General features: G+C 41.8%; 3 protein-coding genes across 4 annotated transcripts; 1 reads left to right on the forward strand and 2 right to left on the reverse strand.

The window, feature by feature from the left end:
• Nucleotides 1–3,055: 3,055 nt before the first annotated feature.
• LOC4332466 (large ribosomal subunit protein uL10c) lies at nucleotides 3,056–3,902 on the reverse strand. The gene has a single exon (XM_015773012.3). It carries the CDS (start codon nucleotides 3,839–3,841, stop codon nucleotides 3,179–3,181), a length of 663 nt encoding a protein of 220 aa, XP_015628498.1. The 5' UTR covers nucleotides 3,842–3,902; the 3' UTR covers nucleotides 3,056–3,178.
• A 1,234-nt stretch (nucleotides 3,903–5,136) lies between these two features.
• LOC4332467 (mitochondrial hydrolase YKR070W) lies at nucleotides 5,137–10,083 on the reverse strand. Of its 2 annotated transcripts, XM_015772623.2 has the most exons (11): nucleotides 9,733–10,083; nucleotides 9,238–9,273; nucleotides 8,263–8,336; nucleotides 8,033–8,073; nucleotides 7,837–7,908; nucleotides 7,554–7,755; nucleotides 7,246–7,341; nucleotides 6,910–6,977; nucleotides 6,631–6,832; nucleotides 6,225–6,308; nucleotides 5,137–5,587 (listed from the first exon to the last, which is right to left on the reverse strand). In XM_015772623.2, the coding sequence occupies exons 1-11, from the start codon at nucleotides 9,965–9,967 to the stop codon at nucleotides 5,528–5,530; spliced, it is 1,170 nt and encodes a 389-aa protein (XP_015628109.1). In that variant the 5' UTR covers nucleotides 9,968–10,083; the 3' UTR covers nucleotides 5,137–5,527. The 2 variants fall into 2 exon arrangements, with proteins under 2 accessions (XP_015628109.1, XP_015628110.1); XM_015772624.3 differs by lacking the exon at nucleotides 6,631–6,832.
• A 142-nt stretch (nucleotides 10,084–10,225) lies between these two features.
• LOC124489740 (Thioredoxin-like protein AAED1, chloroplastic) lies at nucleotides 10,226–13,209 on the forward strand. The gene is made up of 9 exons (NM_001402132.1): nucleotides 10,226–10,470; nucleotides 10,552–10,702; nucleotides 10,795–10,840; nucleotides 11,221–11,280; nucleotides 11,766–11,802; nucleotides 12,515–12,594; nucleotides 12,672–12,763; nucleotides 12,860–12,920; nucleotides 13,056–13,209. Exons 1-9 carry the CDS (start codon nucleotides 10,302–10,304, stop codon nucleotides 13,113–13,115), a joined length of 756 nt encoding a protein of 251 aa, NP_001389061.1. The 5' UTR covers nucleotides 10,226–10,301; the 3' UTR covers nucleotides 13,116–13,209.
• Nucleotides 13,210–15,261: the final 2,052 nt, after the last annotated feature.

Here is a 15,261-nt window from a genome sequence, read left to right on the forward strand (position 1 = left end):
CTGCTCCTGCTCCCGGCTGAACAACGTCTCCAATCGCGCGTAATAATTTGGTTGATCGCTTCGGCGAGATGATGAGCTGTAGCCCTAGCTGATTCGCACCGGCCCGGCGCTTCACGTGGCCGCGGGGCCATCCTGAGGCGGTGGTTTCCTCGTTGCGGCGGGAGGGAGAGCGCTGGAGAGGAAGACGAATTGTGTATCACACCTTTGCCTAAAGGGGACTTAGGGCGCGTTTTAAATTGCTAACTCGATTTTAGAGGATTATAAGGTCGTTTTGACGTGGAATTTGATCTAGAGCTATAGTGCTGCATCCGATCGTTGGCCTCAAGGAAATAATAATAATAATAAATCTAGGCTGCTTCTTCTCTGGACAGATGAAGCTATGCTTGGCCTGACATCCGTATCTATCTATTTCAGTATGGTTCGGTCTTTGGAGTCCATTTTTTCGTCTGATATGCACCAGTCGACTGTCTCAGTGTCCTCTATTCGATTTTTCTGTCTCATTGTTCGATTTCTCCCTACACTGAAGCTGCTCTTAGTTCTTATTTTTCGTTAGCACACTTTTTAAACGGTTAAATAATGTATTTACCGTGAAAACTTTATATAAAATTTTTTTTTTGAAAAACCAAAAAATATTTTTATGTTTTTAATAATTAATACCAATTAATCATATGCTAATTATATTTCTCGTTTCGCGTGCCACTAATCCGGTAAAACCATAATAAAAAAGATGCACCCTTAGCTTTCTGTGTATTTAGGATTAGTACTAATTAGTGCACGTGTGCTATTAAGGCACACTTTCATATAAAAAGTTTGCAAACAAAAATCTACATTTGGAAGTTCCATATAATTTGAGCTAAAAGTCGTATGATTTTGAGTTGAAGTTGAAAGTTTTATATGAGAATGCTACTAAGAAGGAGAAAAATATGTACACTGAAAATGTACGTGCGCTAATTAGCGATCCCCTTTGGTCCTTTTCTGAGAGCGGCGCCTATGTTGTTACTGCTGATACATTAGTGGTACACGGAAGATGATCTTTGGCTTACTTTCCTTTGTTTTTGAGACACTGACATATAGACCCGCTGGATAGAGGGTTCACATGTCAAAGAAAAGTAAGTTACAGAGTCTCAATCCGGTGGTACACTGGTACGCGCTTGGAGATTGTCCAACGAGACAAACGGACCGTCCGATCAAGCGAGCAGCTGTGATCGAAGCCGTCTGCTCACCTTGCCAGCGGCCAAACGGGCATATTGAAGGAGCAGAGATATCGAACACGTTTAAGAAAAGGGAAAAAAAGTAGGACTATTGAGTTCGTGAAACACCAACGAGTAGGAAGAACCTGGACCAGGAAGTGTCATGTGCTCATGCTAGGTCGCCGGTGCCATCACACAAAGCAGCTGTGCAAGAATCTGCTCCTTTTCAAGAGTGTTTGGCAACTTGCTAACATTCCTTCATCAGTCAAGTGGTAAACCCCGCATCGAAGTTAGGTGAAAAAACAGGTGTGAGCTTTCGAAGCCAATCAGGCGCTCACATGGTGGTGCCCAGCTTTATCAACACAAGAACAGAATCAGGCTTACATTATCTTACATATAATAGTAATATTCACATAAAGTAAATTTAGACCTAATTAAGGAACGTAAAATGCATCACCAAATTCAAAAGGACCAACACAGCAACAGTTCGCTCATGAAGGGAAAACTTGTTTAGGTTTATCTGTTTGGAGATACAGCACTGCAGGAATAAAGTAGTGCATGCAAGGCATTAATATGTTTGGACCCACAAAGTAAAGAAAATATTCATCAGTGTCACTGAGATGCAATGATGTGTTGAATACAACTCTGATGTTAGTTAGATGTCAAAAGAATTGCACCATTTTTTTAGACCTCAAGCAAATGCACATTTGCACCATGGAAATCCCCTCCAGTTATATAATGAGGCTGTAGCAGTGTATTTACTTTTACACATCAATCAGGACTAAATTTACTGTACAAGAAGGTTTGTTATTATACATCATGGAATAACTATGATTTCAAATTGTGTCTAAGCATGCCATTGCAAACAAATTTCAAATTAATGTAAAAGCTTAAAGACAAACAAGATCATGTTGCTGAGTTCCATTGAAGAATTCAGAGATTGAGGAAAGCACTTATCCAGATGATACTTTATTTCACAACCGCTTGGTGGCAGTGCACGTATTCCACTTTAGCTTGCAATAGATCCTAAGCAGCCAAATCACAATATGTTGCTAGAGACATATGTATCTTTTATGTATCTTTTATAACCAAACAACACGATCTTCAGGAATGGACCAAAGAAATGGTTTCCCATACCAAAGCAATTTCACATCCGTAAGACTGCAACTTGGTCCTAACAAGCTTTCCTCTATATTCTCAAGAGCCTCTCACATCCTTATCCATTGGGCGAATGATATTGGCATATTGACATGCCTGGTAGTCACTCCTGCAAAACTACAACTATCACTCAAGTACAATAACCTAGGACAATACCATGACTGTCAGAAGAAATCAGTATCAAACAAATAAGTGACCATGTGATCATCAATTTTGCCAATTCTATTCTTGATCCACTGCGCGTTCAGACAGAAATGATACAAATTAGGTATGTGGTGAGCTGGTGACCAACAGTAAGTTTCAGAAGCTAATTCAGAAGAATTTCCAACTCTAATTAGTGTTATTCTGTTACTAAAAGATGAATTAATCATTTAATTTTGTTCACTTCAAGGAGGTTTGCTCTTAACAAAAAGAGCACAGTTAAGTTCATGATTTTAAAACATCTCATCATACTGCTTTGAACAACTTTGTTGTAAACCTGGATACACTGATTGATGGTACAACTACACAAGCACTAGTAGTTATTGACCATTCTAATTGTGCATTGCCATTGCCCCTCAACCTACTAAACTTTGATCTCTGTAGTCTCTACAGGTAAAATTAAATTATCAAAACACTAGTTGTGGAACAAGCATTCCCTCTAAGTACGCAACGTAATCCTAATAACATCAGAACTCGGTAATCTTATGAAATCAGACCAGTAGGCATGCGTTGTAAGAGGTAAAACTTTTGTGATTCAATTCAAACGTGAGGCAGTAAAAGTACAGGAATTCTACAAGAAATGAGTGAGATGAGAGAAACGAAGCCACAAAACCATCTCTCAACAGCCATCAGGCGGCGCCGACCTCCTGCTCGAGCTTGCGCACGTACGCCGAGAGCACGGAGACGACGTCCCTGGCCGGCGCCTGCAGCGTGGTGACGACGGAGGTCGCGGGCCCCTGCAGCGAGCCGAGCAGCTTGGCGTACACCTCGGCGCGGCTGGGCATTGTCTCGAGCGCCTTGAAGTCCCCGGGGGCGTAGAACTTGCCCTCGAACACCGCGCCGACGAAGTCGTTGGTCTCCTCGAGGCGCTCCTCCTTCTGGAAGGCGCGGTAGGGCTTGAGCGCGGCGGGGACCTCCTCGGTGTGGACGAACAGCCACGCGTTCATCCCCTTCATGCACGGCTTGAGCGCCTCCCACGGCGTGCCCTCGATGGCCTTCCCCACCAGCGTGTTCTTCGCCACCAGCAGCCGGCAGGTCTCCGGGAGGGTGTCGCGGATGCCCTGCAGCTGCTTCACCGTGAGGCCCTCGTAGCGGATCCCGGCGAGGAGGTAGCAGCCCTCCAGCTGCTCGCGGACGGCGGCCACCGTGTCCTCCTTGCGGCCTCGGGTGATGGCCGCGCTGATGGTGGAGCGGCGGAGCGGGCGGGGGCGGGGGCGGGGTGCGAGGGTCTGGAACGCCGGGAGGGGCTTCGCGGTGGGGAGGGTGGTGCGGAGGAAGGAGGAGGTCTCCATCTTCGGAGGCCGGGAGCTATGGCGGGTTGGGAGAAAGAGTGGAGTGGGAGAGCTTATCTGTGGGGAAGATGAGGCGGGGGGCTCACTGGATTATGTGGGACCGTATCGTCAGTGCCTGAGAAGATGGTGAACTCAGCTCGGTCAGCTGCACAGAAAGAAGCTTCCGTGGAGATTGACCTTTGCTTGAGGATTTATAGCCGTTCGATCTTGATCCATGAGCGGTTGAAAATAAGATTAAGAGTTCCAAATAAAAAAAAATAGAGGCATAGAGCAAACGCGTATGTGTGGTATTCATAGACGTCAATTTAAACCATAGTGAGTGAAGTCGTGTACCAACAACTCCAATCTTCACTGCCTTGTTCAACACAGCATACATCACTATTGTTTTCTTGAGTTCAAAAACTCTTGATATGTACAATAAAACATAACATACATCAGTGTACTGAATTATTCAACACAATAGATATCACTATATAAGAAAATGACAGCGATTAGGCGCCCGATCAGCGGTAGAAAAATCGGGCGCTCGCCGCCTCCCGCACGCTCCCACCCCTTATGCGTTGTCCCCCCCCCCACGTGCCCCACCACACGCGTCGTTATAACAAATCACCCGCACATTAAGGAAATACTTTATTAAAGGAATCCGTTTCATTTTTTTTTCCACCAACAATGTTTTAGCAAGTGTACTCGTGATGTTTCACTATGTATGATCAAATGTTGCAATGATTTGAAACATCCTTTGCTATTTGCTGAAATATTGTTTTTATATAGGATGAAACAATGCCTGATTTTTTTTTGGAAACTGTTGTTTCATATGTTGTAACAAAATATTTCACGATGTGATTTGGTTGTGTTTCAGCTTTTTTAAAAATATTGAAACATTTTCGATCTATTTAGTGAAACAATGCCTGATTTTTGTAAAAAATCGAGCGCCCGATTTGTAGATGCATCACTATATATATATATATATATATATATATATATATATATATATATATATATATATATATATATATATATATATATATATATATATATATATATATAATTCAAACTTTTTTTTACAGGTAAGAAAACCATGCGAATCTCTTGTACGACGATCAAAATGGATATAAACATTGCAAGGATGTCAGGTGGAAAGGATATAAACTGCGACGATCAAGCAACAGCAGCTGCTCTGATGCTGTAAACACGGAGTTGTTCCGGACTCAGCATGCTCAACGCAATTTCACAGAAAACCAAACATCCGATGCTTACCATTCTCTCCATAACTCGTGTGCACTTCAAGCCATCCCTAACATGAAATGATGGTTTTGATAATGGAAGTGTATAGTTCATATAATAATGTCATTGGTAGTACTGAAATCCAAGAAATAAGATGCAGGGAAACAAGAACGTCTGGTACAGGGTGAAATTCACTTTTAGCTCTGCTGCAGCTCTGCTGCCCTGAAACCCTGACGATTCTACATATATAATGTCCGGCCTATCTCTCAGCCAGGAAAAAAAAAATACTATAGCGCATCAGCATATTTTCTGATGTCCCAACTTAAACAAGTGGAATGAATCAGAGATGGAACTCCGGCTAACAATTGCTCCAGAATTGCTAGACAAAACAATGGTGTGGCACAAAATGCATGCCAAATAACAATGAAGGGAGCATGGATACTCAGAACAAGTGTCACTCTGTCACTGTATACATTCCTTTTCCAAAATACAGTTAATGGCATCCTCAACAGTATCAACAACCTGCATGACATAGCAAGTGTAAATAAAACAGCATGCAGACTAATAAACATAATGGCATGAGGCCACAACAATGGATTGTCAATGTTTCTGATTAATAAAACTGCAAGCAGTTTAAAACTGCATCGGCAGACAGCAGAAGAAGCTTTTGGTAGATGACAGCCAATCGGTAACAAGGATGTGCCGGGACTACAGTTCAAGACCCACAAAACACCCACAAAAGCGCATGTATTAGATTAACAAAACAATTATTTCTTTGCAAGCATGAGAACAATGTATGGATTGGTACGAACATCATGTTTAATGAAGAAAAAAATTGTGATTTGATAGGGCTAGCAAGATAATAATCAAGCATCAGTGCATCACTCGAACAAAAAAGATATACGATACCCAACCCCCTTGAGAACTAAAGTAACCACTCCTAATCTCCTATAGATTGTGCCAAAGTAGGTAAAAGTAAGGTAAAACTGCAAAAGAATTGAGTTCCAGAGTAAGATGAGCAAATTCCTATGGTTTTTCAGATCTAATCTGATACTATAATCACTTTATACATCCATGTTCTTGACAGACGTGTTGTCATGTATCAGATGGCTTGACAGTTAACATTTATACGGTAAATCACTAATAAGACATAACATACCAAATCAGCAGGATACTGTGGATCATTATCCTTTCCCCTAAATACGCCAGTCCTTGTAAGAACAGGTGACCAAGGGGGTCCAGCCTGCAAAATGTCACTCAATGTCAGAAACTTTTCCAGGAGGAAAGAAGCTACAGTTTCATCGCTTACGATTGTTTAAGTTGTTAGAACTTAGAACTACACAAAAGCAAAGGACCAAAGTGGATGGCAGTTATTTAACAAGGTATATTACATGATATATTAATTTGTCGGATTCATGCTAATCATTCAATTTCATAAATATATACACGTATTAGAAAAAATCATTGAAGGCCATGCCCAAAACTACACAATTGCATCACCCATCAACTGTTGTATGCAGCGATTTTCTTAGAAAGAAAAACAATCGGTTCTATCATAGGCTAACCTTCAAAGCTCCATTTATATCAACTTTAGGATTATCCCCAACCATGTAGATAGTAGAGAACCGATGTTCTTCTACTTCTTTTGTTGGCAGTGAACTTGGATGCATGCAAATAGCAAGTTTTTCAAGTATGTTTGCCGCATTCTTGAACACAAATGGGTTAGGCTTCCCATATGATATGTACTTCAGCCGATGATCATTAACTCTGGAAATTTAAGTTGGCAGAACATGAATAAATATTCAACATATATATGCCTACAAGTCCAATGTATAAAAACTTACTGATTGAAGATGCTTTCCAGTGCTATCCTGAAAGCACCCATTCCAAGACGTTCAGAAGGAAATGCTGCCTGCCATAGGTGGCCATAAGTTACTATTCTACTAATGGTTATCTTATACATGTATGCACTAAAACTGTACTCCCTCCATCCCAAAAAAAGGTTACCTAGTACTAGGACGTGACACATCCTAGTATGTCCAGATTCGTTGTACTAGAATGTGTCATGTTGTAGTACGAGGTTAAGTTTTTTTGGGACGGAGGGAGTATGTCAAAATAAGAGAACTTGTCTGTCTGCAACAAGTTCATATAATCGATTCATTCTTGGTGCATTATATTACCTGATATTCAAGATCATCAGATGCAAAATACAAAGGTGGTTGATCTCCTCTTCCACTTCCAGGAAGTCCACCAGTTGATAAGATGTCACAAAGTACCTTTCAGATTAAGATAAAAAAAAATCTTGACTTACTGAACTCATGTATGCCAGACACTTCAACTAAAGGAAAACCATATGCATGATATGCTTGCTCACAGAATGTTTATAAAAGAGGGTGTTTATAACTCATGCATTTACTATTTTATACAAAGTTAAAAATAGTGGCACAAGAAGATTTCTTTTGAAACAACGGAACATGGAGAGGGTTACCTGTAGGTCTCTTCCCCAATCGACAGGGTCACTTACAACAAAAACTCCTTTAACTCTCTCTTCAAAAACATCATATGATGGGTGCACTTTTTCTGACATCAAGTTTATATTGTCTGGTTGTTGCACTATCCATTTCTTGAAAGGAGCTAAGGGGTCAATGTCTCCAAAATATGATGAATACTCATCTATAGATAGAACTTTTCTGCAAGTAAAAGAGAACGAGTCTTTTAAAATATACACAATATATTTGACCTGCAGCCATAACAGAAACATCAAAGATTACCTAAATCCATAGTCAACCATCACTGCTGCAGGCTCTCCTTTTCCAACAGCGATAATAAGGTCATTTTCAAAGCTGCAGTAACATGAAAAGGTGTGGTTCCATTCAGGTTCTGGCATGTTCATTTCAAAAACAGAGTTACAGAGACAGTCTACAGATAGAACTTTTAAGGCTAATATATACTTTAATGGTAATATACCGGTTCACCAGCTCTTTATAAGGAGAAGAACCATGCACAACCTGCACCATCACAAATTTTCAGTTTGCACAGATAGAAAATTAACACATTTACAGGCTGTGTGGACTTATCTCTATCATATTAAAAAATGGAATTGCATGATTTTATAATTTTTATATTAGTTATCAGTTGAAGGTCCGCTGCCATGCTTGATTGTGCCAAATAATGAGTCAAAAGGATTATAGAATTACCTGTGCTGGAGAGATATTAACTCCTAAAAGCTCACTTAGCTCTTGTGCTCTTTTGTGCTCCGGAACACCACCACCTGAAAAGTGGGAGCATCAGATTGCCATGCTGTACAAACCCTTAGTTGTAGTGACCATGTAACTGATGTGGAAAACTAGCAGTTCAAATAGATTTCAGATATTTCCAAGCATTTAACATTTTAAACCATTAAATCATTCGCTCTGGCACTGCAGTCCAATTGCTAACAAGGTCTTCATGCAAGCCAAGGTAACCACATAGTATAAAACAATAATATATGTTGATCAGTGCAACATACTGAACACAACTAATTTTGCTTCCATTACAGTAAGAGCACCCGCAATGGTAAAGTAGGGTGCTCTCTATAAAACATGTACATCTCAGCAATAGACTAGATTAATAGTAAACCACCTCAATAGTATGTCTACATAGGTATCTATAGCTCTCTCATGCATTGCCTCGTTTTTCTCTATAGACTATCTCTAAGCTAGTAGATAGCTTTGCTCTCTCTCTTCATTTAATATCTTCCAAGTAGGAAAATATGCTGACATGGATCTCTTGTAGATAGCTTATAGATAACCATTGTGGGTGCCCTAAGAAAATAAGGCACATACATTATTTAAGAAAAGATCCTGAGCACAATAGGGAAACAAGCCTACTGCCTGAGTACCTGACTATTGGTCTAAAATAATGGGTTCAACCTATCACTATGTCGAAATTAATATAAGATCATCACAGAAAAAACATGATGTTCATCAGACATACTCCCTCCGTTTCACAATGTAAGTCATTCTAGCATTTCCCACATTCATATTGATATTAATGAATCTAGACATATCATATTGATATTAATGAATCTAGACATATATATATATATGTCTAGATTCATTAATATCAATATGAATGTGGGAAATGCTAGAATGATTTACATTGTGAAACGGAGGAAGTAATAAATTACTTACCATTTGTTAAAAACAGAAACGGAATCTTCAGGGTACCTGAAAAAGAGGAATGAATGGTGATATGTAAGCTTTAAACACCAGATGCTATAGACCCAACTGAGTAACGTTTTTTACAGCACGAATATCCATTATGGGTCATTTGATTCAAATACGACACATTGGTTGCATCAGCGGAACAACTCTTATATAATAAATAAAAATGACCCACGATTGAACGCTCTTAAGAAAAAGGAAAAATAATGCCTTGTATAGTAAAAACTTGCATGGTCTACAGCTCTAAGCATCAGATATGACATAATCTGTGAGAGCAATGCACAAAACAAGGCTGATGCTTAGTGCCTTCGACTTGCTCGACAATATTCCCCAAAGACACGAATTCTGTAATCATGTCCTAAAACTCAGCAATACAAGTACAACGAAACGCTCAATCCTGAGTTCTGATGCCTACAAGCTGCTTCATAAAATGCAGTATAGTTTGGGAAGAGTGAGATTTACCATCTTCGGAGTAGAGCCGGCGGATAGCCTGCGGCGAGCCTCCGATAGGGCTGCGGCCACGCAGGATGACACCGTCGATGTCGAAGGCGATGCCGAACGACGGCCTCGCCGGCGCCGTCCCGGAGTGGGACAGGCGGCGGGCGGGATCCGACGGGTGGCGCCGCCGCCGCGCTACCTGCAGCTCCGCCCGCGACCTCGCCGACGCGCGGGCCAGCGCCGCGCGGAAGCCCTTCATTCCGCCGCCTCCTCTCCTCTCTACTCCACTGCTCTCTCCCCTTCGCCTCCGGCGAACGCGAGGCCCAAGTCCAAGCCAACTCCGCCGCCGCCTCCGCTTCCCAGCGGCGACGAGGTGTCCACGAGTGCGCGTGCGGGGCGAGTTCTAGACTATCGCTTCCACCCTCACTGACATGTGGGCCACGCCCCTCGCGCGGGGGGAACCCGCACCCGCACAGCCGCGCGCTTTTGCCTCCAAACCTTTTGCGAGGCTCGAGTTCTCGGCGCGGCCACAGCCGCAGAACCACACCTAGGCCGCTCGAAGACCCACGTAGCTTCCATCCAAGCTTACCGCCATGGCCGCGCGCGCGCCGCTCCCCGTACCGCACGCGGCCGCCACCAGCCCGCGACCGGCTGCGGCGTCGAGCCTCCTCCGCGCGAGGGGCCCGTGCGCCTCCCTCCTCTACCCGCGCCGCCTCCGCTTCTCCGTTGCGCCGGTGGCCGCCGCCAAGCCCGAGGCCGTCGGTAAGCCTCCCGGCCCCGCTCCTCCTTCCTCCCCTCGCGTGCATGGTGCTGAACCGCTGATATGCGCGATGATATTTGCAGGGAGGGCCGGGGAGGCAGCTGCGGCGCCGGTGGAAGGGCTCGCGAAATCCCTGCAGGGGGTGGAGGTGTTCGATCTGAGCGGAAAGGCGGTGCCCGTTGTTGATCTGTGGAAGGACAGGAAGGCCATCGTTGCGTTCGCCCGCCATTTTGGGTGCGATTGCCACTCTGCCGTTTTTTCCCAATTATTTGTCCTGCTTTGGACGATTGAGTGAGTTTGAGACGATTGATGCTAGTTGTTTGCAGATGCGTGCTGTGCCGTAAGAGGGCCGATCTTCTCGCGGCTAAGCAGGTTAGTTTAGTGGCCGATTCCTCCCTGCAAATTTCGAGGAACAAAGGAAATACATCAAATGCTCAAAGTGATGCATTCTTCTAAAAAAAAGGGTTACTCAATCTACCAGGTTCCATTTACAAAAACATAAAATGTTTTCATTTCAGATGCTATGAATTATACCTGCTAAGTTGATGTTTCAGTCTCTTCATGGAATCCATGCAACTGTACCTTGTCTAGTGGTAGTTTGACAATGCATAAAGCTTTTCTAATCTAATTAATGTGAAATCATATGAAATCAGTTGCAAATTCATTAGTTTCTGTAGCTTTCGAGCTTTTCATAATATTATGTTGAACTCTTTTTCGTCCATCTAATCTTTAGTTTCACCACTTACATTCAGGATGCAATGGAGGCTGCAGGGGTTGCTCTTGTTTTAATCGGACCAGGTACTGTTGAACAGGTATTGCTCTACGCCTCTATGGCGAAAGCATATCATCGTTTCTTTCTGCGGTTTGATAGAAAAAGTTGGTGATTTTACAAAATATAAGGAAAACATGTGCTTTCCTCTACGCCTGAAGTAAGTATGATTGTGCTATTTAACCTCCATGTATGTATTGTTTGTGACCTATTTCATAGGGAAAATGTAGTTGTGAATAATAGATGATGTGCTGTTTGATTTATGAGCAAGTTTGGTATGCAGTTGTCTTTGTTGGCCTGTTTCTTTTATATTAGTTTGGTTGTCATTCTAATATAGGGTGATCCTGTAGTTACTTTCAAGTTGAATTACTCCTGTGCAAAGCAAGCTTAGGTGTTCCATGAGGTGTGGTACAACCTCTAAATAATAAACATACTTAAAATTGTGATTATTTATGTTTAGTTAGTTATTTAATGGATTCCATTCAAGCATGTCAGTGGTTAATGAAATTTGCTTATTTCTTAATCCAGGCAAAGGCATTTTATGACCAAACCAAATTCAAAGGAGGTAATCTTCTTGAATCATCTCTACTTCAGTCCCTATGACATCTATGTCTACAACAATGAATAACAAGCAAGTATACACATGAAATAAAATGTTAAGAAAAATATTGAATAAATTGTGAGTACCTCATATTTGTGATATTATTGATTGAATTTATTCTACTCCAGTCCTTGTGACTTCTGTCTATATCAATGGATAACATGCAAGTATACACATGAAATAAAATGTTAAGAAAAACATTGACTGTGAGTACCTCATATTTATGATACTATTGATTTTAGTGTATATTCATTCTCTGGTATCCTAAAAGTTGTTCAATTAGGCCTAGAAGTGTATACACTTATTTTGTGCAATTTGATTTTTAAAGTTCAGAGTCATCCATGTTGCATGCAATTGCAAATGAAATCGCATTACATAGTTCCTGAGATATTGGCATGTTTAGTTACGGTTGGATTATCTGTAACTCAAAATTTGTATGTTGCCAAATGCCAGTTGCTATAAGGTAAGGTCAGTCGATGTAACATTTTGTTTCCTAGTGGTTGTTCAGATCGCATTTTCCCACCTTTCTAGAAAATGTAAATTGTCTACATCCCTCAGTTTCCTTGAAGTTTCCTTGAAGTTATTTGAATCTGTTAAATGTGGATTCTGATTGACATTTTGTTGCAACACTGCAACTATTATAGCTTGTATAACCATGTGTGACTATGCAATGCAGAAGTATACGCTGATCCAAGTCACTCATCATATAATGCCCTTGAATTTGCATTTGGGCTGTTCTCAACGTTTACTCCATCGGTAACTCCTACTGGATAAATTTCCCATCTTGTGTAGTTTCTGCTCCTCGACAAATACATAAATAGCTGTATCCACAGGCCGGTTTGAAGATTATACAGTTGTACATGGAAGGATACAGGCAGGATTGGGAACTGTCGTTCGAGAAGACCACCAGAACGAAAGGTGGATGGTAAGTTGCTTGGGTATTTCTTCTGTTTCTCTTTAGAGTATTGACCTGTTGTGGCCAGAATTCAGATCGAGTAATAGAGTTTTTATCTTTTTTTAGGTATCAAGGGGGCCTACTTGTTGCAGGACCAGGCATCGACAATATTTTGTATATCCACAAGGTTAATTAGCAAGCCGGCCTAGTTTTCCTATTAGTGATTTTAGAATCCTAGTGTTCTTGAATCCTCATTTTTACAGCCTACAATATGATGGTTACAAACCACTGACTGTGGCTTTATGTTTGAACCTTTTAACAGGACAAAGAAGCAGGAGATGACCCTGACATGGATGATGTCTTGAAAGCTTGCTGTTCCTAGATCACTAGTATCCTATATCATTTCTGTTAACCTCCAGACCTTGAAGACACATGTAAATATTTTGCCAAGTTAAAGTATGTTATGTACATCATCAGCCTTTAAAATTCCATGGGCTTCCAGCTCCCACAGCGTTTTGTACACTGCTCACGGTCTTCCGTGCAGCCACGCGCCCACACTGACAAGCTATTTTACAGAAACCTACACCTACAGAATTTTAAATAGACCCTCCCACCACCTGACACATTGTTGTTATTTTTCGAAACAATCTTTGGTTCTTAGGTGAAATACAATACAAGAAGACAAAATTTGTTTTTACGGATAGCTTTGTAAACATAAAAAAACAAAGGATGGTTCCACAAAATAACCTTGTCTTAACCAAGTCCAAACCCTCCCCTCCCCTATTATCCCCATGCCCGCCTGGTGATCAACGCCTGTTTTCCCCCATCCCGGCATTGCCACCATTGTTGTTTTATCCATACCTTCCCTACTCCAAACATTGGTGCCGGTCGTCGCCCTTCCACCCAATCTACTCGCTGCTAGGTAGCACCCCTTGTCCCCTTCCCCCTAAACCCACCGTAAACACACACACATCTAGCTAACGAGCGGGCTACAGAATTTGTTCATCCATGAAGTGTTAGACCCTGTGTTGGTGAAAAAGATTTACCACGAGCTTCCGGTGTTGGTGCCGGCGACACCCCATCCTTGCCTCCTGTTGCCCCTATCCTACTACCTTGGTCCTCATCACACTTGTCATGTTCCTCCCGTGGGTCGGTGAGTCACTATATTATGTAGAACAAGGTGTTTACAATCGTGACGCATGAGATGCGTACAAGTCCTGGAGACACGCACATCTTCGTTAGTGACATGTGGATATAGGTGTGATGATGTACCCATCAGTACCATGAGATCAACCAACATAAAACACCAAGCTTAATTTAGCTCCTTTTTTTTTCCAAAATTTTAGCTCCAATTTTTCACCACTAGCTACTTGATGAGACACCCACTGGGCTACCACATGCTGTTTTTCCTTCTTTCTTTCTCTCCTTTTTTTTTTTGCGATTACTAACTGCATGCTGTTACTTTTCCTCTCCAGATCAGTAGCAGTCTAGCAGAGGCAGTGAACGCATCGCGGGGAGCCTGGGAAGGCACCGGTACATACCCTCGTGCCGGGGGCCGGGGCCCGGGATTCTCAACCGCGTGCAGAACAGCCACTCCGCGTCGGCGTTGTCTCGTCGCCGCGGCAGGCTCCCTCTCTCCATGCCCGCGTACTAGTCCGCGCCTCCGCTAGCGAAAGGCCCACGGCCACGGCGTGACGTACGATCTTCTCACAGCTTTAAGCCGAAACAGAGGAGGCACGACGTCGTGAGTGGGTGGGCAGTTGATAAGTAAGGTGCATGTGGATGCATCAGATCCCATTCTTGTGCCATGGAGAGAATAATGGGGAGACGACTCTGCATCGGACGTCGAATATCGGACGCCTGATGTTTGTACGTCAATCACACCACCTACGTATGTAGCATGACAAAAAAAAATCGTTCCGTCGAACGTTCTAGTTAACTAATGAGTGAAACATTAAATTATATATGGTAAAACAAAAATTAGCAACTGAAACATTTAAAAAGTTTATGAAACATGATGAAAATACACGTTGAAACATATCGCTATCACATATGAAATAACTAGTGTTAATGGATTGAAACATATATTTTTCTTTCATCAAAACATAATCATGCGATATCTTGTTGTGTAAAGATTTAATTACAAAGAATACAACGGTGTGATCAGATCGTAGTTTGGATAATTAGTTTGAAAGAAAAATTGTTTTAAAACTAGCTAAAATGCATGCATGCATGAGGTGGAGAGAGAGGAGAGAGACTAGTAATAGTTAGTATTGTGAATTATGTGAAACACGCTGAAGACACATATTGAAACATATCTCTATCACATATGAAACAAAAAATGTTAATGAATTAAAACATATGATTATTTTTTATCAGAATATAATAATGCGACATCTTATTGTAAAGATTTAATTACAACGAATACAACGGTGTGATCAGATTGTAGATTGGATAAGTAATTTTAGAGAAAATTCGTTTTGAATATCGTTAAAGGTGCATGTTTGGAGATAGAGATACAGGCTGGA

The sequence above is a fragment of the Oryza sativa genome, chromosome 3 (assembly GCF_034140825.1).
Source record: "Oryza sativa Japonica Group chromosome 3, ASM3414082v1".
NCBI classification, from domain to species: domain Eukaryota; kingdom Viridiplantae; phylum Streptophyta; class Magnoliopsida; order Poales; family Poaceae; genus Oryza; species Oryza sativa.

What these genes read in the sequence shown, in the direction of transcription:
- LOC4332466 (XM_015773012.3), bottom strand. Translation starts at nt 3,841, where the DNA reads ATGGAGACCTCCTCCTTCCTCCGCACCACCCTCCCCACCGCGAAGCCC.
- LOC4332467 (XM_015772623.2), bottom strand. Translation starts at nt 9,967, where the DNA reads ATGAAGGGCTTCCGCGCGGCGCTGGCCCGCGCGTCGGCGAGGTCGCGG. An exon ending in ATGGTTGACTATGGATTTAG is followed by an intron (nt 7,756 to 7,836) that starts GTAATCTTTGAT and finishes TTTTACTTGCAG; the next exon opens with AAAAGTTCTATCTATAGATG. An exon ending in CTGGAAAGCATCTTCAATCA is followed by an intron (nt 6,833 to 6,909) that starts GTAAGTTTTTAT and finishes TTAAATTTCCAG; the next exon opens with AGTTAATGATCATCGGCTGA.
- LOC124489740 (NM_001402132.1), top strand. Translation starts at nt 10,302, where the DNA reads ATGGCCGCGCGCGCGCCGCTCCCCGTACCGCACGCGGCCGCCACCAGC. An exon ending in ATCTTCTCGCGGCTAAGCAG is followed by an intron (nt 10,841 to 11,220) that starts GTTAGTTTAGTG and finishes ACTTACATTCAG; the next exon opens with GATGCAATGGAGGCTGCAGG. An exon ending in TCTCAACGTTTACTCCATCG is followed by an intron (nt 12,595 to 12,671) that starts GTAACTCCTACT and finishes CTGTATCCACAG; the next exon opens with GCCGGTTTGAAGATTATACA.